At 40.7% G+C, this 27,148-nt stretch overlaps 1 protein-coding gene across 2 annotated transcripts in view; it reads left to right on the top strand.

The window, feature by feature from the left end:
- Positions 1-27,148, top strand: part of PRKAB1 (protein kinase AMP-activated non-catalytic subunit beta 1) — a 254,628-nt gene that overhangs the window by 183,273 nt on the left and 44,207 nt on the right. For both annotated transcript variants that reach the window (XM_053702065.1, XM_053702066.1), the window contains one exon: positions 8,411-8,504. In XM_053702065.1, the coding sequence (XP_053558040.1) occupies positions 8,411-8,504 (94 nt within the window). The remainder of the gene's footprint in view (positions 1-8,410; positions 8,505-27,148) is intronic.

Genomic DNA, 27,148 nt, shown 5'->3' with positions numbered 1-27,148 from the left:
AATGTGTACACATGTGCTAATTTGTATATATTATTGTTACTGAGCCTATGACTAGAAACTATACTACATATTGACAATTGGTCTCTAGATCAATTAAAAAATGGAAATAAATCTGATAAGGACACTCACAGGGGATACATATCCTTTTGGAATGTTATCACGACCAGTGATTGATAAAGTCGTATTCGGAATTCAGGCCCCCAGGTCTCTTAGTTTGGAGCCTGAAAATCCAATACATTTCCTGTCTTGAAAGGACCTTAAAGCGATCTCCCCCTCTCTTCTGGGGTTGGACTTTTTCAATAATCGTCCACTTAAGTGAACTACAATCCTTGTCATGTTTTTGGACAAAATGGGTCACTAATGTGGTACTACTCTTGCCCACCCGGATAGTGGACAAATGTTCGCGTATCCTTGAGCGGACATCCCTGGTGGTCAGACCCACATATTGTAGATTACACTCCTCACACCAGAGGAGGTAAACACAGTATGTGGACTTGCAGTTCACACAAGAGGAAATATCAAAAGTTTCCCCTGTGACCATTGAGGAAAAAGAATTACCTACTCGTACGTGTTCACATGCTTTGCATTGTGAATATCCGCACCTGTATGTTCCTCTGTGTCTAAGCCAGGAAGAAGTACCTGTAGCTGGAGTAGCTCTTTTTAATTGGGAAGGGGAAACAAGATTACCTATTGTTTTATTTCTCCTGTAGGAAAACCTACAGCCTTTCTTCACAGTCTCTGTGAGGGCATCATCTGCCACCAACAACCGAAAATGATTTCGGACTATGTTACAGATCTGTGGGTATTGAATTGAATAATCTGTTACAAAGGTAAGTGTATTTTCAGAACTTTTAATAGAAATTTGTTTATCTTGTAGGAGACTTCCTCGTGGAATACTATCTACTTCCTTTCTGGCTCTTTTGATGACTTTTCTATTATACCCCCGTTGTTGCAGACGTTTCTCCAGATCATCCGCATGTGTCACATAACTTTGGGATAAGGTACAATTGCGTTTAATACGCACAAATTGGCCTTTGGCCACTGAATAGGGCATATGTTTAGGATGGCAACTTTTGGCGTGTAAGAGGCTGTTTCCTGAGATGGGCTTCCTATACACCTGTGAGGATACCCTCCCAGAGGAACAGCCCCTTAGTTCCAAATCCAAATAGTGTACCCAGGTTGGGCTGTACTCAAATGTGAATCTTAGATTCATCTCATTGAGGCCCAAATAGTCAGCAAAATCCTGCGCTTGTTCCTTAGTACCCTTCCATATAAATAGAAGATCATCTATATAACGAATATACAGTTTGATTTTCGATCTGAAGGGGTTCCCAGCTGCATAGACGTGGGACCGCTCCCACCAACCCATGAACAGGTTGGCGTAAGTGGGGGCAAATTTGGCCCCCATTGCAGTCCCACGTCTCTGCAGGTAGAATTCCCCCTCAAACCGAAAATAATTATGAGAGAGCAGGAATTTAGTGACATTAAGAACAAAGGAGATGAATGACTCACTGTGGGTTGTTCCCTCCTCCAGAAAATATGCAACTGCCTGAATACCCCATTCATGTGGTATCATTGAATATAGGGATACAACATCCACAGTGAGCCACCCAAAATCCTGCTCCCAGGGTACCTTTTCTACCAAGTTCAATACTTGTTTAGAATCCCTGACATAGCTGGGGAGAGACTTAACCAGGGGTTGGAGTATTCCGTCCAGCCACTCAGAGAGATGTTCCAGCATAGACCCTATGCCATTCACTATGGGTCTACCCTGGACATTCTCTAGTGACTTGTGCACCTTTGGAAGGTGATGGAACAAGGGGATGACCGGATGTTCTACAAAAAGATATTTGGAAGTCTTATCATCTAACAGTCCATCCTCCACTGCTCCATCAAGAAGGTGCACAAGTTCTCTCTGAAAAGTGTGTGTGGGGTCTTGTTTCAAATGTTCGTAATTTTCTTCATTTTCTAGTTGTCTCAGGGCTTCCTTAATGTAGTCAGACCTGTTTAGGAGGACCACTGAGCCCCCCTTGTCCGCCTGCTTGATAACCACATCTGGGTTCTCTTCCAAAGCCTTAAGGGCTTTTCTTTCATTCAGTGACATATTACTCGGAGTGTTTACCTGTGATAAAGTTAATTGCCTTAAGTCAGATTCCACCCTTCTGTAAAAGGTCTCTATGATGTTACCCCTACTTTGGATAGGGTAGAATGTGGAGGGATTTCTGTATTTTCTAACCCTATCAGGATTCTGCTGTTCCATACTTGATGTTCCCTCTCTCTCTAGTTCCCTTAAAGTAATAAGATCACATGTTTCCAAAAAATCTAATTCCTGAAGAGGACCCCCCTGAGTTGGTGTGAATCCAGTTGTTATCTCTTGGTCTGAGTTTGCCTTTGAAAAGTGTTTACGCAACGTCAAATTACGAATAAACTTATTCAAATCTAACATTGTCTTGAATAAATTGAAGTTTACTGTGGGTACAAAACCCAGACCAAGTGACAGCACTCTTTCCTCATAATTACTTAAGATGTGGTTAGATAGGTTTATGACGGTACGTATTTCGACGGGGCTCTTGTCTGACAGGATGGGTATCTCCCTTGTTGGGGTCCCTGTAGGTTCTTACCTCCCGCTTCCCGGGGGTGGTGTCCTACCTGAAAAACCTGCTCCAACTGTACCAGCTCATCATCTCTATTCTGAGCTGCTGCAGATTGGGCAGGGGGGTAGGAATGGTCAACTGTGGGTTGGTATCTTATTTGTTGATTTGGTTGACCCCTAGAGCGAGAAGAGTTATATATTACTCTACCTCTCCTTGATCCTGCCCTACCACCCATCCTATGCTGTTGATAAGTGTGACCCCCATTTCTATTGAATTCAGTATTCATGCTCACAACTTCTTGAGAAAAATTACTCCCATCCTCATTCTCTGATTGTGTACTATCACCACCAGAATCTGCCTCACTTTCAGAAAAAGTTACAGTTTTTCTGCCCCTGGATCTTCTCCTCCTACCCCGTCTACCCCCTCTGTTGAAATTTTGAGATCTCCTGAATTGGGATCTTTGGCTCTTATTCCAAATATAGATTTTGTTGCTGTCATAATCTGCCTTGTCCCTGATGAATTTGGTATGTTTAATATTAACTATCTCATTTTTCACTTCTTGTATGGTACGCTGTAATACCTTATCAAAATTTGGATAGTCCACTGTGCTAGAATAGGCATTTAACAACAGTTGCACTTCCACAATCTCAGATCTTACAAATGTTAACATTTTGGACTTATAAGTAATCAACAATTTCATCAACCTGAAAGAGCAATCATTAAGCACAGTGTTCCACATATCTATAAATTCAGAGTCCTCCGTTTCAAAAGTAGGGAATTTGTTAACTCTTAGTCCCCTTGGTATCATGTTAAGGGCAGAGTATTTTTCTAAAGTCCATATGTCCCATTTCAGATTTTTCTCTTTGATTAACTGGTGAGATACTTTTAGCTTCTCCTGTTTTATTTCTGGGGTGATATAAAGCCGTGGAGTGGTACTTTGAACTGCTGATTAAAAAGAACCTTGTCATTGTGAGAGTGTGCACTACGGAAAGGTTTATAGAACTGGACATTCTATTTGATTCATTCTTAATATTAACTGGCGGTTGTAGCTATAAAGGCAATTAATCTCTACTAAAGAAATGTAAAATGGGCATGAATTGGATTAAGTCAACAATCCATTTATGAATCCTAAGGTGTAACTACTTGATATTATCCAGAGTTTCACATTAAAGTTTGTGTTTCCGGTTCAAACCACAGTGGGGCTTAAATATATAAAGTCTAGTTGGGACTCTCTCTCTTTTTGGTTTGTTCATTTTGGTGGCAGGTGGTAAGCCACTGGAACCAACTAGATATTTCAATATGCAGCAAGCTCAAGAAGAAACAGTGATGGTATTTTTCTCACTTAAAAAAGCGGATGAAAGAGATGGGGATAACAGAGAGGTTGATCAAATATTTTCACAGGATAGAAATAATTTTGACTTACCTATGCTTTTTGACGATATGGAACGTTTGTTAATCAAAGAGAAAAAGCTGAAATGGGACATATGGACTTTAGAAAAATACTCTGCCCTTAACATGATACCAAGGGGACTAAGAGTTAACAAATTCCCTACTTTTGAAACTGAGGACTCTGAATTTATAGATATGTGGAACACTGTGCTTAATGATTGCTCTTTCAGGTTGATGAAATTGTTGATTACTTATAAGTCCAAAATGTTAACATTTGTAAGATCTGAGATTGTGGAAGTGCAACTGTTGTTAAATGCCTATTCTAGCACAGTGGACTATCAAAATTTTGATAAGGTATTACAGCGTACCATACAAGAAGTGAAAAATGAGATAGTTAATATTAAACATACCAACTTCATCAGGGACAAGGCAGATTATGACAGCAACAAAATCTATATTTGGAATAAGAGCCAAAGATCCCAATTCAGGAGATCTCAAAATTTCAACAGAGGGGGTAGGAGGAGAAGATCCAGGGGCAGAAAAACTGTAACTTTTTCTGAAAGTGAGGCAGATTCTGGTGGTGATAGTACACAATCAGAGAATGAGGATGGGAGTAATTTTTCTCAAGAAGTTGTGAGCATGAATACTGAATTCAATAGAAATGGGGGTCACACTTATCAACAGCATAGGATGGGTGGTAGGGCAGGATCAAGGAGAGGTAGAGTAATATATAACTCTTGTCGCTCTAGGGGTCAACCAAATCAACAAATAAGATACCAACCCACAGTTGACCATTCCTACCCCCCTGCCCAATCTGCAGCAGCTCAGAATAGAGATGATGAGCTGGTACAGTTGGAGCAGGTTTTTCAGGTAGGACACCACCCCCGGGAAGGGGGAGGTACGAACCTACAGGGACCCCAACAAGGGAGATACCCATCCCGTCAGACAAGAGCCCCGTCGAAATACGTACCGTCATAAACCTATCTAACCACATCTTAAGTAATTATGAGGAAAGAGTGCTGTCACTTGGTCTGGGTTTTGTACCCACAGTAAACTTCAATTTATTCAAGACAATGTTAGATTTGAATAAGTTTATTCGTAATTTGACGTTGCGTAAACACTTTTCAAAGGCAAACTCAGACCAAGAGATAACAACTGGATTCACACCAACTCAGGGGGGTCCTCTTCAGGAATTAGATTTTTTGGAAACATGTGATCTTATTACTTTAAGGGAACTAGAGAGAGAGGGAACATCAAGTATGGAACAGCAGAATCCTGATAGGGTTAGAAAATACAGAAATCCCTCCACATTCTACCCTATCCAAAGTAGGGGTAACATCATAGAGACCTTTTACAGAAGGGTGGAATCTGACTTAAGGCAATTAACTTTATCACAGGTAAACACTCCGAGTAATATGTCACTGAATGAAAGAAAAGCCCTTAAGGCTTTGGAAGAGAACCCAGATGTGGTTATCAAGCAGGCGGACAAGGGGGGCTCAGTGGTCCTCCTAAACAGGTCTGACTACATTAAGGAAGCCCTGAGACAACTAGAAAATGAAGAAAATTACGAACATTTGAAACAAGACCCCACACACACTTTTCAGAGAGAACTTGTGCACCTTCTTGATGGAGCAGTGGAGGATGGACTGTTAGATGATAAGACTTCCAAATATCTTTTTGTAGAACATCCGGTCATCCCCTTGTTCCATCACCTTCCAAAGGTGCACAAGTCACTAGAGAATGTCCAGGGTAGACCCATAGTGAATGGCATAGGGTCTATGCTGGAACATCTCTCTGAGTGGCTGGACGGAATACTCCAACCCCTGGTTAAGTCTCTCCCCAGCTATGTCAGGGATTCTAAACAAGTATTGAACTTGGTAGAAAAGGTACCCTGGGAGCAGGATTTTGGGTGGCTCACTGTGGATGTTGTGTCCCTATATTCAATGATACCACATGAATGGGGTATTCAGGCAGTTGCATATTTTCTGGAGGAGGGAACAACCCACAGTGAGTCATTCATCTCCTTTGTTCTTAATGTCACTAAATTCCTGCTCTCTCATAATTATTTTTGGTTTGAGGGGGAATTCTACCTGCAGAGACGTGGGACTGCAATGGGGGCCAAATTTGCCCCCACTTACGCCAACCTGTTCATGGGTTGGTGGGAGCGGTCCCACGTCTATGCAGCTGGGAACCCCTTCAGATCGAAAATCAAACTGTATATTCGTTATATAGATGATCTTCTATTTATATGGAAGGGTACTAAGGAACAAGCGCAGGATTTTGCTGACTATTTGGGCCTCAATGAGGTGAATCTAAGATTCACATTTGAGTACAGCCCAACCTGGGTACACTATTTGGATTTGGAACTAAGGGGCTGTTCCTCTGGGAGGGTATCCTCACAGGTGTATAGGAAGCCCATCTCAGGAAACAGCCTCTTACACGCCAAAAGTTGCCATCCTAAACATATGCCCTATTCAGTGGCCAAAGGCCAATTTGTGCGTATTAAACGCAATTGTACCTTATCCCAAAGTTATGCGACACATGCGGATGATCTGGAGAAACGTCTGCAACAACGGGGGTATAATAGAAAAGTCATCAAAAGAGCCAGAAAGGAAGTAGATAGTATTCCACGAGGAAGTCTCCTACAAGATAAACAAATTTCTATTAAAAGTTCTGAAAATACACTTACCTTTGTAACAGATTATTCAATTCAATACCCACAGATCTGTAACATAGTCCGAAATAATTTTCGGTTGTTGGTGGCAGATGATGCCCTCACAGAGACTGTGAAGAAAGGCTGTAGGTTTTCCTACAGGAGAAATAAAACAATAGGTAATCTTGTTTCCCCTTCCCAATTAAAAAGAGCTGCTACAGGTACTTCTTCCTGGCTTAGACACAGAGGAACATACAGGTGCGGATATTCACAATGCAAAGCATGTGAACACGTACGAGTAGGTAATTCTTTTTCCTCAATGGTCACAGGGGAAACTTTTGATATTTCCTCTTGTGTGAACTGCAAGTCCACATACTGTGTTTACCTCCTCTGGTGTGAGGAGTGTAATCTACAATATGTGGGTCTGACCAACAGGGATGTCCGCTCAAGGATACGCGAACATTTGTTCACTATCCGGGTGGGCAAGAGTAGTACCACATTAGTGACCCATTTTGTCCAAAAACATGACAAGGATTGTAGTTCACTTAAGTGGACGATTATTGAAAAAGTCCAACCCCAGAAGAGAGGGGGAGATCGCTTTAAGGTCCTTTCAAGACAGGAAATGTATTGGATTTTCAGGCTCCAAACTAAGAGACCTGGGGGCCTGAATTCCGAATACGACTTTATCAATCACTGGTCGTGATAACATTCCAAAAGGATATGTATCCCCTGTGAGTGTCCTTATCAGATTTATTTCCATTTTTTAATTGATCTAGAGACCAATTGTCAATATGTAGTATAGTTTCTAGTCATAGGCTCAGTAACAATAATATATACAAATTAGCACATGTGTACACATTTTTGGTTCTACTTCTCCATTCACATATTCCTTAATTAATTTATTTTTTTATGTATTGGAAAAAAATTAGATAAATTTTGGACTTTTTGGCCATATCTCTTGTCATAGGCTCAATTTTTGGGTTTTGAATATATTTATATAATTTTGCATTATTATTTTATATAGACACTTTTGGTTAGCTGTTAGGGTGCAATAGGATCATTTGGATGGTGTATACACAAAGAACATACTCCTTTTATTATCATTTTTCATGTATCTTTATATTATATATATTTTGTATATTTAGGCTTAGGATACAGTTTGTAAACCATATGTATACTGATCTTTTTACTGATGTAAAACAATCCTACAGCAAGGTACAATTTGGTGTTAATACTTTATAAATGAATTTAAATTTATACAAACATGATCACCCCAAAAAATCCCCCCATTTGTTGGACATTTAAAGGAATTTTGTAAAGGTAATTCCAATATCTAGCAATATATTAAATAAGATACTATATGATGTGAAACTACGATAGTGAATATACCTTTAAATTTCAATTAACTGTCCAACCTATCATGATGTAACACTGGGTATTTAAGTCAGTGTGTTTTCAAGGGTTTTAGGGACTATGAGTACGGCTCTCCTAGCCGAAACGCGTTAGTCTTTATTGGGGGTTACCCATACTCTCTATCGCTTATATTCTTCATTTTAAATGTCAAAATAAAGTTCTAAGTTTTATTTTTACTCATTGGTGCTTGGCTTATTTCCTGATTTTTTTGATACTACAAAAAATATACACAGCTGGTTGCTACATTTTTCCTTTGTTGTCTATTCTCACGTGTAACTATATATACACATAATATAATTACAATTCATATACAAATAACGTTTTATCTTTTTGTTAAAATTATGTATTTTTAATTTTGTAGCCAGAACAATTTTGTTGCAATATTGGACCTTCCAGAGGGGGAACATCAGTACAAATTTTACGTGGATGGCCAGTGGACTCATGACCCTTCTGAGGTATTCTTGTCTTTTCATAAATTCCTACTTTTGTAGCCAAACCCATATAACCTCTATGCAAAGAGGAAGGTGCTGAAGAAATAAAACTCCTGGTAGGTGGGAGAAAGGGGTACTAAATTCAAATTTTCAGCTGTTCTCTCTAATTAGTGGCTTTTGTGTATACAGTCAGAGAAAAGTTATTTGTTTACATATAGAGATAAGTAGATTTACTCTCCCTGCAAGTTCAGCTCATTTGATTGGGATGTGGTTTAATTTAGCAGAAACAACTATTTTATATACAAAAGAATGAATTTCAACACTTTATTTTTTTTATTTTTTTTAACTTGCAGCTGGTATAACAAGTCACTGAAAACACATTAAGGGTAAACACATATTAGTATACATGGACATTAAAAACACCTTGCTTTTGTGCAAACAATTAGCTTTGTCCATAGGCCAAAGCACTAAATCTGTTATTTGCAAATGCTTTAAATCAAATAGCCGATATAGGCAACGCACAGCACTTTGAAAACCTTTAATGTCCCAGTTTAAAGATGCATAAAAGCCTTCAATATTGTGAATGCATTTAAATCTCATAAATTATTTTGCAAACCTTGATCAGAAATATACAGAGCTCCAAAAACCACTTGAATCAACAATTAGTGTAAACAAAGAACGTCTCTTCTCTAAATAAATCCGGTACTACTGCTGACTGGCTCTGTCAACTTAGCTTTGCATTATTTTCACAATTTTTTTGCAACAAATAAGTTATAGATTCATATTTGAAGATGAGAGATTCTTGCTGGACAACTACAGACCAAACATGGTGTATATAGTGGGAACTTATGGAAAGAAAGAGGTTGTTGTAAAAAAAATTGAATGCACAAGAGGTTGAAGGGAGTTTGAGCGTGAAAAAATTAAGCAAATTATAAAGTGTTTTTAAAATTGGTTGGAGAAGTTCCAAAAAAGGATTTGAGATCTGAAATGGACACTTATAGATAAAACAAAATTGTAAGACACGATGATCAAATAAAATAAAAAAGCATAAGAGTACTATGCAGATGCAATAACTGCAGAATCCTAGGAATTCTGAAAGAATGCCAAGAAAAACCATGATCTATACACCAGAAAATAAAGGTCTTCCAGACCTTGTGATAGATCCTCCTAGTTTGAAGCCTTGATTCGAGTTCGTAAGACTGTAATCACAGAATCCCTCATGTCTAAGGACTATGTTCAATTTCCATGCCATCAAGTTCAGAGACTTAGGATCCGGATGGAAAAATGGACCTTGGAACAGAAGGTCTGAACACAGAGGAGGGGGGCAACTGGACATTTAAACCAGAGCCGCATACCAAATCCTGCAATGCCTTGCTGGGGCAATCCGGACAACAGATGACTTCTCTGGCCTTATCTTGGAAATTACTCTGGGAAGAAGAACCTGAGGCGGAAACAGGTAAGCAGGCTGAAAAGACCAAGGAACTACTAGAGCATCCACTAACACTGCCTGAGGATCCCTAGACCTCACTAAGTACCTGGAAAGTTTGTTGTTCAAACAAGAGGCCATCAGATCTATCTCTAAGAGACCACAAAGATCCACAGTCTGGTGAAGAGACTACTCCCCTGGATATAGAGATTGACTGAGAAAGTCAGCCTCCCAGTTGTTCACTCCTGGAATATGAATTGCAGAGACTAGATGAGAATTGGTTTCTGCCCATGAGAGAATCTAAGACGCCTCCATCATTGTCAGGGAACTGGGACAGGCTGAAACCAAGCCTTCTGAAAGAGGCAAATCTGCTCCCAACCAGAACTTCTGGATTGGGGACCGCACCTTCATGAAGTTTTGGTAGTAGGGATAGTTGTCTTACCCTGCTTTGACTTGTTCCAGTTAGCATTAGGTCTCCAGACTGAACCAGAGGAAAGTTGCTTTGGAGAAGAGGAGTCGGCTTTTTGTTCCTTCTGATGAAAGGAACTAAAACTATTTAGAAGCTTTGGCTTTCCCTCTAGACTTCCTGTCTTGAGGAAGAAAAGCCCCTTTACCTCCAGTAACAGTAAAAGGAAAGACACAACTCTACTGGCAAGCACTGCCACATACATTCTTTTGACATTAATCTTCATAAAATCAAATACAGCATCATAAATTAAAGAAGTAGCACTCTCAGAGCAGTATTCTTTTAGGTTTCTTAAAAGACTAGACAATCAGTGAGTAGAAGCAGCAGCTACATCAGCAATATAAATATCTGGCCTGAGAATATAACCTACACGTAAAAAGGCCCTTATATCAAAAGACTAACATTTTGTCTAAAAAGTCTTTAAAAGCAGTACTGTCTTCCAAAGGAATAGTAGTACGTTTTAGCCAGAGTGGGTCTGTTTCCCATGAATCTAAATTAGCAGCAGGTAAAGGATATATATTTTTTTTTTTTTTTACCTTGCAGAAGTAGTAAAATAATTAACTGGCTTAGACCATTCCCTTGAAATCATGTTAGAGAGCATCAGGTGCAAGGAAAACCTCAGGGAGATTAACTGTCTTAAAAATGTAATCTAAACAATTACAAGATTTATCAGCAAATTTAGGATCTTTAAAAGGATACTAAACCCACATTTTTTTCTTTCATGATTCAGATAGGAGTAAATTAGAAAGTTGCATGCTCTATCAATTTTTATTCGTTCTCTTGCCATCTTTATTAAAAAAACAAACAAAACAAAAAAACAGGAATGTAACGCTTAGGACCCGACCCATATTTGGTTCAACACCAAACGTAGCCACCAATAAGCAAGCGCTATCCATGGTGCTGAACATAAAATGGGTTGCCCTCCGGAGCTCAGGGAAGCAAAGGGCAAGAGGGCCCGTCCATTTTACTTATGTCTTACAAGTCACTGTCCGCATCCGCTCCATTACTTTTGCTGAGCCTCGCTATTTGTGGTTCTGGCATCTGTTCAGCTGGCCTCTCTTTTTGCGTCAGAGACAAAGCGGTGTAATTTTCTCTTCTGGGCATCTTATGCTTTTTATTAGCTGGTTGAATCTCAGTCATTAGTATGACTAAGTTTTGTTAGTAGGGCTTTCACCATGGCACAGTCTTCCTCCATAGTTTGTCTCCAAATTCACAACTATGGATACTCAGCGGTAAAAGTGTATCTAGTTTTCTCTTCTTATAGAAATAAGATTGTCTACAGCAGAAAACTTGTAAATGTAATGACAACAGGCTAATAACTGTTCACCACTAATAAACAGGGGGGATGAAGTTTTAAAGATAGGCCGCCACCTAAGTCTTCAATGGTCCAGAACAGGTCCCAGGTGATGAGGTATGTCAAATTTGATGTTAATCGAATCAGCAGGACATGGCGGTGTCCTATCTGGTAATTCTGAGGAAAAATTGTATTTGGTTGGAAGATAATCGGCGGATTATCGCTCTCTCTTTGGGAGCTGCAGAAAATGCGACCAGAGATGGCTGCCGCCAGGACACGCCCCCCTCAAGAATTTGTTTGGTCTTGGAACGAAACTACAGAGAGGACTGAGATATTCAGGGGCCGAGTGGGACCGGTTACCCTCATGAGGGGTTTCCATATTTAATATATCTCTTAAAGGCCCAGTAAACCCACCAAATAATGTTATATTATTCTGCACATAGTGCAGAATTATATAACAGCCTAGCGCCAGTTTTCTAAATCAGTGTTTCAGAAATATTTATCTACAAAAACTAATTTTACAGACCGCCGCTCCTTGCTCTACTGAGCGGGTCTGTTTCTTTCCTAAGCGCAACTGGGCATGCTGTCTAGTCACAGCTGCCCCAATCGCACCATTAAGCTAAATGTAGCTTGCTTCTGCTACCAGACCAGAGCGGGAGTGAGCTACATTTAGTTTAATGGCACGATCGGGCCGGCTGTGACTAGACAGCGTGCCCAGATGCGCTTAGGAAAGAAACAGACCCGCTCAGTAGAGCAAGGATAGGCGGTCTGTAAAATTTAGTTTTTGTAGATAAATATTTCTGAAACACTTTGATTTAGAAAACTGGCGCTAGGCTAATGTTATATAATTCTGCACTATGTGCAGAATAATAGAACATTATTTGGTGGGTTTACTGGCCCTTTAAGGTTGAGAGATATTGCGGCTGAGCAATTGACTGTTTTTTCAACCAGTGACGGGGATTACGCCGCTTTTTCTGCCTCTGTAAGGTCTAAGTTGCGCAGATCCACCTTTTGGGGGGTTTGTAATGTTATGTCCCAGGCTTTAAGTGTGTGGGGTCTGTTGGACATTTAATTAGATGTTACCTCCCTTACCTAGTTTATCCCTGCACGGTCTTTATTTACCTGTAGTTTCTCTCTGGGAGAGGGAGAGTTACTGATCCCCCTCACAAAATGGGGAGATTTTGTGTTTCTTTGCTGCTTATTTTTTGCAGCAGGCAGTTTAATATAGGCGGCTTGTCTTCTGGACCGCATCAGTTTGAATAGGATTTATTCTTTGGGTTATGGCACACAAGAAGATTTCTTTTTACAGATCATGTCTGTTAGCTGCAGCGTGCCTTGTTCGTTTTCAGCTCTGGTCTGGAAAATTGACATTCTCCTTCTGCCCCCTCTAGATAGCTTAGTAGATATGGGGTACAACTTTTTTTATTTCTCTCTACTGAGAGATTGAAGCGCGGCAGGGCCAGAGCGCTCCTTCGTCAACTTTTTGTGAGTGAGCTTCAACAAATAGCAGTGGTAGTCTGTATCAACATTTTCTTTATTTTTTTATTTTACAACTTTATTTAGGAGAGGGATCCGGTACGGTGGGGGTTAATTTTCCCGCAGCATGCCGTTGTTTTGGCGTGAATCCGCCATTACACACTCCTCTGACACTTTAAACTTTTATCCGATCTTAAATCTGGACCACATTTAAGGACCAGGTACTCGACTGTGTAAATTGTTTTCTATGGAGGACAATTTAATATACAGTTATGTTTTTGTCTTTGACTCCCTGTGGTTAAGCGTGTTTGCATGATAGGGAGTTTGTGTAGGTAATTCTGTTTCTTCTACATATGCGCAGTATTTGTGCGCTGACAGTAATGAAATACTTCTGCATACCGGAGGGGGACATGAGGGACCGTCTAGCGCGGCAGCATATAAATGGCTAGATTTAAGGTTATGTTGCTGTAAAATGGGCGCTGCTAAATTTAGACTAACTTGCTAGAAAGAACGCTCTAGTAAGAAGTAATACTCTTCTTTTCAACTCAAAGGGGCTTTTATTCTGTCCTATAATCTTTTTAATACATTCTTTGGGGACAGAGAGGTTTTTCAGTGCTTGTTGGGTATTTTCAAGCTACATAATTTCACATGTATGCCACTTTCTCTTTATTTAATTTTATATTTAATCAGACTGGAAGATGGTTTCTATTTGGATTTACTGCCACGTTGAGGCATTTTAATTTTATCACTTCTTGGAAGATAAGAGATTTTATGTTTTTACAACTGTATTTATTCTAGTTGGTGTGTCAGAAGTGGCATGTGGGATCTTCTAAAATAATGAGATATATGCCTTGCATTAAAGGGACAGTCTAGTCCAAAATAAACTTGCATTATTCAGATAGGGCATGTAATTTTAAACAATTTTCCAATTTACTTCTATCACTAATTTTGCTATGTTCTCTTGGTACTCTTAGTAGAACGCTAAATCTAGGAGGTTCATATGCTAATTTCAAAGACCTTGAAGGCCGCCTCTTAGCTCAGGGCATTTTGACCGTTTTTCACCACTAGAGTGTGTTAGTGCTTGTGTTTCATATAGATAACACTGTGCTCACGCACGTGGAGTTCCTAGGAGCCAGCACTGATTGGCTAAAATTCAAGTCTGTCAAAAGAACTGAAATAAGGGGGCAGTCTGCAGAGGCTTAGATACAAGGTAATCACAGAGGTAATAAGTGTATTAATATAACTTTGTTGGTTATGCAAAACTAGGGAATGGGTAATAAAGGGATTATCTATCTTTTTAAAACAAAAATTCTGGTGTAGACTGTCCCTTTAAATTAATTTTTTCTTTGATTTTTATAAAGGGTCTTTAGGATTAAATCCTATCTCAGATATTTTTCATAGAGTGGTACAAAACTCATTATGGAGTTTTCGGCCCTGTTGGTTGCTGTATCTTTTCTTAACTCCTTGATGTGATTGTTTTCATATTTGAGATTATTTCCTATTTATATTCTGGAATGATATCTATCTCTTAGTGAGTTGATGTTCAGCTTTGGCAAGCCAACCGGTGTAGCCTAATAGGTAGCTGAGCTGCCTCACAAGTCACAGGTTGTGGAATAAAACAGTATATATGTTTTATTATTATTTTCTCCTTATGGCTCAGTATGTAGGAGTAATAATATAGTTTCTTTCATAGAGAGTTGTTCTCTATTTATGAATCCTACATCTTTTGTATTATATGTAATTCTATTTATTAGTTTCTTTTTGGACACCAAAATATTTTTTTTTGCCTTATATATTTTTTTTGTGTTTTTATAGGAGCGATTCATTCTATTTCTTATTCGTTACTCTCTCTCTTTTTATTTATTTTTATTTGGCTGATTCTTCCTTTTTAGGGAGGAATTTTCAGCACGTTTTTCTTGCCGGTGCCGCCTTAGCAGTGCTGCTTGAAAAGCATAGTTGTTAAGTAAGCAATGGCTCTCTGGTGGCTCAGTGGAAAGTCACTGGGATACATATGAGGGTCCAGAGTTCAAGATTTAAGATCAATACCTAGTTCCTGCAAGCAATAATGCAAAAAGAAAATTTGTTGTGTAAGGGAGAGCTGTGCCTAATTGCAGCATCAATGCCATTTTGGAATCTCTTATTGAAGAGATTGTTTTTGGGTTGTTGCAGATTGTATTTCGTCTTTTAACCCCTTAATGACCAAGGACGTACGCCACACGTCCTCAAAAAAAAGACAGTTAATGACCGAGGACGTGTGGCGTACGTCCTTGGTCTGGAAAGCAGCTGGAAGCGATCCTGCACGCTTCCAGCTGCTTTCCGGTTATTGCAGTGATGCCTCGATATCGAGGCATCCTGCAATAACCTCCCCTTGGCCATCCGATGCAGAGAGAGCCACTCTGTGGCCCTCTCTGCACCGGACATCGGTGGCTGGTATCGTTGGTGGATGGGAGCAAGTCTGGGAGGCGGGTGGTCGGCCATCGATGTGCCGAGTGGAGGGGGGCGGGAGGGGCGGGAGCGCGCACGGGGGGCGGCGGGCGCGTGCACGGGACGGGACGGGAGCGGGAGGGAACCGCTGCACTACAGAAAAATAAACTGGGAAAAGTAAAAAAAAATAAAGTTTTTAAAGCTGTAAATAAACAGCTAAGGGACCTGGAAGGGGTGGGGGGTTGATCTTGGGGGGGGGGGGGGAAGCTACACTACAGAAAAAAATCTTTTAAAAAAATAAAAAGGCACATTTTTTTTTTTACTACACTGGGTACTGGCAGACAGCTGCCAGTACCCAAGATGGCGCCCATTAAGGCAGAGGGGGAGGGTTAGAGAGCTGTTTGGTGGGGGATCAGTGAGGCTGGGAGCTAAGGGGGGATCCTACACAGCAGCATATGTAAATATGCTAAAAAAACACAAAAAAAGCCCAAATATAGCTTTTATTTTAGTACTGGCAGAGTTTCTGCCAGTACTTAAGATGGCGGGGACAATTGTGGGGTGGGGGAGGGAAGAGAGCTGTTTGGGAGGGATCAGGGGGTCTCATGTTTCAGGTGGGAGGCTGAGCTCTACACTAAAGCTAAAATTAACCCTGCAAGCTCCCTACAAGCTACATAATTAACCCCTTCACTGCTAGCCATAATACACGTGTGAAATGCAGCGGCATTTGGCGGCCTTCTAATTACCAAAAAGCAACGCCAAAGCCATATATGTCTGCTATTTCTGAACAAAGGGGATCCCAGAGAAGCATTTACAACCATTTGTGCCATAATTGCACAAGCTGTTTGTAAATGATTTCAGTGAGAAACCTAAAATTGTGAAAAATTTAACGTTTTTTTTAATTTGATCGCATTTGGCGGTGAAATGGTGGCATGAAATATACCAAAATTGGCCTAGATCAATACTAGGGGTTGTCTACTACACTACACTAAAGCTAAAATTATCCCTAAAGGCTCCCTACATGCTCCATAATTAACCCCTTCACTGCTGGGCATAATACACGTGTAGTGCGCAGTGGCATTTAGCAGCCTTCTAATTACTAAAAAGCAATGCCAAAGCCATATATGTCTGCTATTTCTGAACAAAGGGGATCCCAGAGAAGAATTTACAACCATTTAAGCCATAATTACATAAGCTGTTTGTAAATAATTTCAGTGAGAAACCAAAAGTTTGTGAAAAAATTAGTAAAAAAGTGAACGATTTTTTGTATTTAATCGCATTTGGCGGTGAAATGGTGGCATGAAATATACCAAAATGGGCCTAGATGAATACTTTGGGATGTCTACTAAAAAAAAATATAGACATGTCAATGGATATTCAGAGATTCCTGAAAGATATTAGTGTTCTAATGTAACTAGCGCTAATTTTGAAAAATAATGGTTTGGAAATAGCAAAGTGCTAATTGTATTTATGGCCCTATAACTTACAAAAAAAGCAAAGAACATGTAAACATTGGGTATTTCTAAACTCAGGACAAAATTTAGAAACTATTTAGCATGGGTGTTTTTTGGTAGTTGTAGATGTGTAACAGATTTTGGGGGTCATAGTTAGAAAAAGTGTGTTTTTTTCAATTTTTTCCTCATATTTTATATTTTTTTTTATAGTAAATGATAAGATATGATGAAAATAATGGTATCTTTAGAAAGTCCATTTAATGGCGAGAAAAACGGTATATAATATGTGTGGGTACAGTAAATGAGTAAGAGGAAAATTACAGCTAAACACAAACACCGCAGAAATGTAAAAATAGCCTTGGTCCCAAACGGACAGAAAATGGAAAAGTGCTGTGGTCATTAAGGGGTTAAAGTTCTTTTTTTTTATTGGTGCATGATTTGTCTTGCATATACTTTGAGACGATAATCCAATCTCTCGTGTGAGGGGATTATCCTGAGCCTATTGCTGCATGTGTAATATTTTAGGGAGTTTATTGCCTTATCTGTTGGCATTTCTCGATGTATATCAGAGTTTCTCGCTTTATATCTCTCTTCCTTTCTAGAGTTGTGTTTTTTTTTTGTTTTTTTTTATCTATGCGGTCTGTGCTTTCAGCTGCGATCAGTCCTTTAGAAGCATCTGGATTTATGTGTTATGAAGTTTTAGTGCAGTGTTTCCCCAATATGGGTTGGCTGTCTTGCAATATACATCAAATAGATGTGCTGATATTTTATTTGCAAGCAACTAAAGATCTTCGTCAATCTTCTGACTTTTTATTGTTATATTCTCTGATTATCAGAAGAGCCAGTAGGCTGGACAAAGGTCTTCTGAGAGAATCTCGGTTCTTTCCCTTAGGACTGTTTTAAAGATGAATCCTCTGTGGAATAGTTTTGCAGGGTCCACTGAGTCCTCGTTGCATTCTTTTTGTAAAAAAAAAAAAAGTTGACAGTTTTGCCTCAGCTGATGCTTTTTTGGGAGGAAAGTGCTTCAAGCGGTGGTGCCTTCTGTTTAGATCCGCCTGTCTTGTTCTCCCTCCCTTCCATTCTGTGTCCTCTAGCTTGGGTATTGGTTCCCACTAGTAATTGAATGGATTTGTGGACTCTCCATGTCATTGAAAAAAAACAAAACAATGTATGCTTATGGAGAGTCCACAACCCACCCTTGTTTTGAAATTCAGACAACAGGTATTTTGTTTTTTTTTGTATAAACCACAGGCACCTCTGTACCCTTGTGTTATCTTCTCTTTCCATTCCCTTCGGCCGAATGAATGGGGGTTATGGGTAAGGGAAGTGACACTTGACTGCTCTGCTGGTGTGCTCTTTGCCTCCCTCCTGCTGGCTAGGAGTGAATATCCCACTAGTAAATGAATGGATTTGTGGACTTTCCATGCCAGGAAAGAAAATAATTTATCGGGTAAGCATACATTTTGTTTTTATATACAGCAGTTCTGACATAATTTCTTTTTAAAGTAAAAATAAAAATTGACATTAAAATGTATGTCTGAATGGATTAGTTTCTGCATCTGTGCTCCCGGGAAGAGTTGAAAATAACCTGTTTCAGAAATATACATTTACAAATTCACGAAAAGCAGACAAATAATAAAAGTATAATTTTTTGGGGGGGCAGAGCTAGCCAGCACACTGAGCAGACATGCATGATCATAGCTCCTACATTTAACTTTGTTTATAGTGATTACTGGCGTCAATATTGCCCTAAAATTGACAAGATATCCTTCTTATACTCTGCACATAGAGAGGGTATTACCCTTTAGAGATAGTCGGTGCTTGAAATGTCGCTCCGTATAGTCTTGAGGCATCCAGGCCTTAGGTTTCCAGAGCAGGGGTGACACTACATGATCCCGCTTCCAACACGCAACTGGAGACCAGGTCTGATGGCTGCACACAGAAGGACAAGCACCTACACCTGCTGATACAGCAACATACCGGGCCACCAGTGGATTAGGCACTGAGTGGCTGCCCAGATAGAGAGGTCTTTCGCTCCCCACGTGGCGATAAAGGCCGTATGGTGAGGCCGCATCACGGATATTCAAGATCGGGGCTAGTAGCACGGCAGTTTGCATGATATTGGCAGTCTGGAACACTGGATGTTACACTACTTGAACATTCCAGGAATGAGATCTTAGCCTATGCTATTCGGCTACACCACGCAGCAAACAGACGCTTACAGGCCGTAAACAGCACTATATCTCCTCCCTAGATATCGGGATCACTAAGCAGATTGATTCGTAATCCTCACTGACAGATCATGAAAGCAGAAGGGCTTGAGGATGAGATATGGGACTTACTGGAGAGCCACTTGTTTGAAATGCAGGTACTGATCACACAGTGGTTTGGGCAGTCGGCTGCACCTTATGCCTTCCAAGATGGCGCCGTACTCACCAGTGATCCTGCGGAGCTACGCGACATGACCGCAGACACCCAGATCCTTGCTCGGTATGGTGAGACCATGGACACACTGAATATATTGGAGACTCAGTCATCCAAGAGATATCTGCTGTCCAGACAGAACCGCCACTCAACACCCGCACAAGATGGCACTGCAGTGCCGTTCTGGACCACCTCCAGTTCTGGTGCAAGGAGGTCAGTCCATAGGAAAAAGTATATGGAGACTGCTGTCAGAGGGACCTCAAACTCTAAATACTCACCTGCTGTTGTGGGTGAGGAGAAAAGTGCAAGATTATGGAACGCTATTCTGAGAAATCTTCTACCTTGGCCATCTGGTGTGGGATAGGTACTGAGTTTGGGGGGGGGGGGAACTATTGTAAGCCAGTTTGTTCCCCGCTATCCAGACTTCCTCTATGCTCTAGGACTTATTGCTGTGATATCTCACTTTGAAGCACTCTTTTAAAGGAAAAACTTGTATCTTTCATTCAGACAAACAACTTAGAAGACAAAGGACAGCATGGTTTCACTGCTGGAAGATCATGCCTGACTAATCTAATTGATTTCTTTGACCATGTAACTAAAATAATTGACCAGGGAGGAGCTGTAGATGTTGCATATCTAGACTTTAGCAAAGCATTTGACACCGTCCCCCACAACAAACTTATTCACAAAATGTATTGCCTTGGAATAGATGCTAAGATTGTTAAGTGGGTAGAATGCTGGCTTAAAGATAGACAGAGGGTTTCAATTAATGGAGTACATTCAAATGAGGGGTCAGTTCTTGGGCCTGTTTTGTTTAACATGTTCATAAGTGATATTAAAAGTGGGCTTAAGGGGAAGGTTTGCTTGTTTGCTGATACAAAAATTTGTAACAGGGTAGATGTTCCAGGAGGAGTTGATCAAATTAACTGTGATATTAATAAACTAGAGGACTGGTCAAATAAATGGGATCTGAAATTTAATATTACCAAGAGCAAAATTATGCATATAGGATCCAAAAAAACAAAGGCCAATTATAGTCTTAATGCTACAATACTGACTGTAACTAAAGAAGAAAGGGACTTGGAAATTATTATTTCAGATAATTTAAAATTTGGTACATAATGCAGCAGTGCAGCCAGCAAGGCCAGTCAAATGCTTGGTTGCATTGGAAGAGGTTTTAGTAGCATAGATGGCAAGGTTCTTATGCCACTTTACAGATCATTAATGAGACCAAATATGGAATGCTGTGTACAGTTCTGGAGACCATATCTTCAGAAAGATATAAACTAGATGCTGCCCAAAGGAGGGCTACTAAAATGGTACATGGTCTAAAATATAAAACGTACAAAGAGACTCTATGATCTAAATATGTATCGTTTAGAGGATAGAAGGGAAAGAGGTGACATGATAGAAACCTTCAAATATATGAAGGGACTTAATAAAATAGAAGCTGAAAGCATTTTTTACAGAAAAATAAATGCAAAAACAAGGGGTCACAATCTAAAGTTAGAGGGTAACAGATTCAGGAGAGATTTGAGGAAGCATTTTTTTTTACAGAAAGGGTGGTGGATTCATGGAATAAACTTCCATTTGAGGTGGTAAACACAAAGACTGTAAAGGAATTAAAAAATGCCTGGGAAATAAGGCTATCCTAAGGAAAAAGTAACATGTAATATGGGTAGACTTGATGGGGCTTTTTGGTTCTTATCTACCGTCAAATTCTATGTTTTTATGTTTTTTACATATACCTTCTATTACTCCTATAGCAAGGAATGCTAAATATACTTTCAGTTACCTGAGAACATGCATATATATCCACAAGGATCTTACAAAATGAGAGGTTTCTTTGAAACGTGGTTTGGATGTATGATAGTATTAGTTCTGTTCCAACTTCCATAGTCACACTTGGCTACTGTAACATTTTTATTCCAGGCCATCATATTGACAGGGAAAGTATGTCGGGCATAATTTTGTTCTAAATTAGTATAGTACTTAGGTTCCTATCTAGTTTAGTATATACTCGTGGAGCAGCCCTCCATGCAACGATATATATCCATTACTTATGGAATATATCTCTTCCTAACAGGAAACTGCAAGAGAATTACCCAGCAGAGCTGCTATATAGCTCCTCCCCTCACATATCATACTCAGTCATTCTCTTGCAGCCTAACTAAAAAGGAAGCTGTGAGAGATCTGTGGTGTTTTTTAACTTAGTTTATTTCTACAATCAAAAGTTTGTTATTTTTAAATGGCACCGGAGTGTGCTGTTTATTCTCAGGCAGCATTAGAAGAAGAATCTGCCTGGGTTTTTTTCTATGGTCTTAGCAGACGTAACTAAGATCCACTGGCTGTTTCTCATCTGAGGAGTGAGGTAACTTCAGAGAAGGGGAATAGCATGCAGGGCTCCCCTGCAACAAACGAGGTATGTGCAGTAATTTATTTTCTGAGGAATGGAATTGACTGAGAAAATACTGCTGATACCATTGTAAAGTAAGTTCAGCCTTAAATGCAGTGATAGCGACTGGTATCAGGCTGATGTGTGTGTGTGTACACTGAATGTATTTCTTCTGTTAAGTGTGATCAGTCCACGGGTCATCATTACTTCTGGGATATTACTCCTCCCCAACAGGAAGTGCAAGAGGATTCACCCAGCAGAGCTGCATATAGCTCCTCCCCTCTACGTCACTCCCAGTCATTCTCTTGCACCCAACGACTAGATAGGATGTGTGAGAGGACTATGGTGATTATACTTAGTTTTATTTCTTCAATCAAAAGTTTGTTATTTTAAAATAGCACCGGAGTGTGTTATTACCTCTCTGGCAGAGTTTGAAGAAGAATCTACCAGAGTTTTTGCTATGATTTTAGCCGGAGTAGTTAAGATCATATTGCTGTTTCTCGGCCATCTGAGGAGAGGTAAACTTCAGATCAGGGGACAGCGGGCAGATGAATCTGCATAGAGGTATGTAGCAGCTTTTATTTTCTGACAATGGAATTGATGAGAAAATCCTGCCATACCGATATAATGTCATGTATGTATACTTTACACTTCAGTATTCTGGGGAATGGTACTTCACTAGAATTACACTGTAAGAATTACATAAAGCTGTTTAATAACTAGAAATTATGTTTAACGTTTTTGCTGGAATGTAAAATCGTTTTCATTTGCTGAGGTACTGAGTGAATAAATGTTTGGGCACTATTTTTCCACTTGGCAGTTGCTTAATCTTTTTTCTGACAGTTTCTGTTCTCTCTCACTGCTGTGTGTGAGGGGGAGGGGCCGTTTTTTGGCGCTTTTGCTACGCATCAAATATTTCAGTCAGCAGCTCATTGTATTTCCTGCATGATCCGGTTCATCTCTACAGAGCTCAGGGGTCTTCAAAACTTATTTTGAGGGAGGTAATTTCTCTCAGCAGAGCTGTGAGAATTATAGTTGACTGAGATAAAAAACGTTTATTCTGTAATTTGTTTCCTGCTTTCAGAATTTGTTATCTTTGCTAATGGGATTAAACCTTTGCTAAAGTTGTGTTGTTTACACTATAACTGTTTTCAATTTATTAATTTTCAACTGTCATAGATCTTCTGTGCTTCTTAAAGGCACAGTACGTTTTTAATATTATTCTAATTGAATTGTATTCCAAGTTGCAAGTTTATTTGCTAGTGTGTTAAACATGCCTGATTCAGAGGATGATACTGACTATAATACTAACTGTATTGATGCTACTTTAAATAAAAGTCAATCTGTACAAATTGAACAAATTTCACCAAACAACGAGGGGAGAGTTATGCCGACTAACTCGCCTCACGTGTCAGTACCTGCATCTCCCGATCGGGAGGTGCGTGATATTGTAGCGCCGAGTACATCTGGGCGGCCATTACAAATCACATTACAGGATATGGCTACTGTTATGACTGAAGTTTTGGCTAAATTACCAGAACTAAGAGGTAAGCGTGATCACTCTGGGGTGAGAACAGTGCGCTGATAATATTAGGGCCATGTCAGACACTGCGTCACAGGTGGCAGAACATGAGGACGGAGAACTTCATTCTGTGGGTGACGGTTCTGATCCAAACAGACTGGATTCAGATATTTCAAATTTTAAATTTAAACTGGAAAACCTCCGTGTATTACTAGGGGAGGTGTTAGCGGCTCTGAATGATTGTAACACAGTTGCAATACCAGAGAAGATGTGTAGGTTGGATAAATATTTTGCGGTACCGGCGAGTACTGAGGTTTTTCCTATACCTAAGAGACTTACTGAAATTGTTACTAAGGAGTGGGATAGACCCGGTGTGCCGTTCTCACCCCCTCCGATATTTAGAAAAATGTTTCCAATAGACGCCACCACACGGGACTTATGGCAAACGGTCCCTAAGGTGGAGGGAGCAGTTTCTACTTTAGCTAAGCGTACCACTATCCCGGTGGAGGATAGCTGTGCTTTTTCAGATCCAATGGATAAAAAATTAGAGGGTTACCTTAAGAAAATGTTTGTTCAACAAGGTTTTATATTGCAACCCCTTGCATGCATTGCGCCGATCACGGCTGCAGCGGCATTCTGGATTGAGTCTCTGGAAGAGAACATTAGTTCAGCTACTCTGGACGACATTACGGACAGGCTTAGAGTCCTTAAACTAGCTAATTCATTCATTTCGGAGGCCGTAGTACATCTTACTAAACTTACGGCGAAGAATTCAGGATTCGCCATTCAGGCACGCAGGGCGCTGTGGCTAAAATCCTGGTCAGCTGATGTTACTTCTAAGTCTAAATTGCTTAATATACCTTTCAAAGGGCAGACCTTATTCGGGCCCGGGTTGAAAGAGATTATCGCTGACATTACAGGAGGTAAAGGCCATGCCCTGCCTCAGGACAAAGCCAAAGCTAAGGCTAGACAGTCTAATTTTCGTTCCTTTCGTAATTTCAAAGCTGGAGCAGCATCAACTTCCTCTGCACCAAGACAGGAAGGAGCTGTTGCTCGCTACAGACAAGGCTGGAAACCTAACCAGTCCTGGAACAAGGGCAAGCAGACCAGGAAACCTGCTGCTGCCCCTAAAACAGCATGAATTGAGGGCCCCCGATCCGGGATCGGATCTAGTGGGGGGCAGACTTTCTCTCTTCGCCCAGGCTTGGGCAAGAGATGTCCAGGATCCCTGGGCGCTAGAGATAATATCTCAGGGATACCTTCTGGACTTCAAATACTCTCCTCCAAGAGAGAGATTTCATCTGTCAAGGTTGTCAACAATCCAGACAAAGAAAGAGGCGTTTCTACGCTGCGTACAAGAGCTCTTGTTAATGGGAGTAATCCATCCAGTTCCACGATCGGAACAGGGACAGGGGTTTTACTCAAATCTGTTTGTGGTTCCCAAGAAAGAGGGAACTTTCAGACCAATCCTGGACTTAAAGATCCTAAACAAATTCCTAAGAGTTCCATCGTTCAAGATGGAGACTATTCGGACAATTTTACCTATGATCCAAGAGGGTCAGTACATGACCACTGTAGATTTAAAAGATGCCTACCTTCACATACCGATTCACAAAGATCATTACCGGTACCTAAGGTTTGCCTTCCTAGACAGGCATTACCAGTTTGTGGCTCTTCCATTCGGATTGGCTACAGCTCCAAGAATCTTCACAAAGGTTCTGGGTGCTCTTCTGGCGGTACTAAGACCGCAGGGAATCTCGGTAGCTCCATACCTAGACGACATTCTGATTCAAGCTTTCAAACTGCCAAGTCTCATACAGAGTTAGTACTGGCATTTCTAAGGTCACATGGATGGAAGGTGAACGAAAAGAAAAGTTCACTCGTTCCACTCACAAGAGTTCCCTTCCTGGGGACTCTTATAGATTCTGTAGAAATGAAGATTTACCTGACAGAGGACAGGCTAACAAGACTTCAAAGTGCTTGCCGCACCCTTCATTCCATTCAACACCCGTCAGTGGCTCAATGCATGGAGGTAATCGGCTTAATGGTAGCGGCAATGGACATAGTACCCTTTGCACGCTTACACCTCAGACCACTGCAACTGTGCATGCTAAGTCAGTGGAATGGGGATTACTCAGACTTATCCCCTTCTCTGAATCTGGATCAAGAGACCAGAAATTCTCTTCTATGGTGGCTTTCTCGGCCACATCTGTCCAGGGGGATGCCATTCAGCAGACCAGACTGGACAATTGTAACAACAGACGCCAGCCTTCTAGGTTGGGGTGCCGTCTGGAATTCTCTGAAGGCTCAGGGACAATGGAGTCAGGAGGAGAGTCTCCTGCCAATAAACATTCTGGAATTGAGAGCAGTTCTCAATGCCCTCCTGGCTTGGCCCCAGTTGACAACTCGGGGGTTCATCAGGTTTCAGTCGGACAACATCACGACTGTAGCTTACATCAACCATCAGGGAGGGACAAGAAGCTCCCTAGCTATGATGGAAGTATCAAAGATAATTCGCTGGGCAGAGTCTCACTCTTGCCACCTGTCAGCAATCCACATCCCGGGAGTGGAGAACTGGGAGGCGGATTTCTTAAGTCGTCAGACTTTTCATCCGGGGGAGTGGGAACTCCATCCGGAGGTCTTTGCCCAAATACTTCGACGTTGGGGCAAACCAGAGATAGATCTCATGGCGTCTCGACAGAACGCCAAGCTTCCTCGTTACGGGTCCAGATCCAGGGATCCAGGAGCAGTCCTGATAGATGCCCTGACAGCACCTTGGGACTTCAGGATGGCTTACGTGTTTCCACCCTTCCCAATGCTTCCTCGATTGATTGCCAGAATCAAACAAGAGAGAGTATCAGTGATTCTAATAGCTCCTGCGTGGCCACGCAGGACTTGGTATGCAGACCTGGTGGACATGTCATCCTGTCCACCTTGGTCTCTACCTCTGAAACAGGACCTTCTGATACAGGGTCCCTTCAAACATCAAAATCTAACTTCTCTGAAGTTGACTGCTTGGAAATTGAACGCTTGATTTTATCAAGACGTGGGTTTTCCGAGTCAGTTATTGATACCTTAATACAGGCTAGGAAGCCTGTTACCAGAAAGATTTACCATAAGATATGGCGTAAATACCTATATTGGTGTGAATCCAAAGGTTACTCTTGGAGTAAGGTTAGGATTCCTAGGATATTGTCTTTTCTACAAGAAGGTTTAGAAAAGGGTTTATCTGCTAGTTCATTAAAGGGACAGATCTCAGCTCTGTCCATTCTGTTACACAAACGTCTGTCAGAAGTTCCTGACGTCCAGGCTTTTTGTCAGGCTTTGGCCAGGATTAAGCCTGTGTTTAAAACTGTTGCTCCACCATGGAGTTTAAACCTTGTTCTTAATGTTTTACAGGGCGTTCCGTTTGAACCCCTTCATTCCATTGATATAAAGTTGTTATCTTGGAAAGTTCTATTTTTAATGGCTATTTCCTCGGCTCGAAGAGTCTCTGAATTATCAGCCTTACATTGATTCTCCTTATTTGATTTTTCATTCGGATAAGGTAGTTCTGCGTACTAAACCTGGGTTCTTACCTAAGGTAGTTACTAACAGGAATATCAATCAAGAGATTGTTGTTCCTTCCTTGTGCCCAAATCATTCTTCGAAGAAGGAACGTCTACTGCACAACCTGGATGTAGTCCGTGCTCTAAAATTTTACTTACAGGCAACTAAGGAATTTCGACAAACGTCTTCTCTGTTTGTCGTTTACTCTGGGCAGAGGAGAGGTCAAAAAGCTTCTGCTACC

The sequence above is a fragment of the Bombina bombina genome, chromosome 2 (assembly GCF_027579735.1).
Source record: "Bombina bombina isolate aBomBom1 chromosome 2, aBomBom1.pri, whole genome shotgun sequence".
Lineage (NCBI taxonomy): Eukaryota > Metazoa > Chordata > Amphibia > Anura > Bombinatoridae > Bombina > Bombina bombina.
The sequence above is the reverse complement of the archived record's forward strand: the minus strand, read 5'-3'. Positions and strand labels throughout refer to the sequence as shown.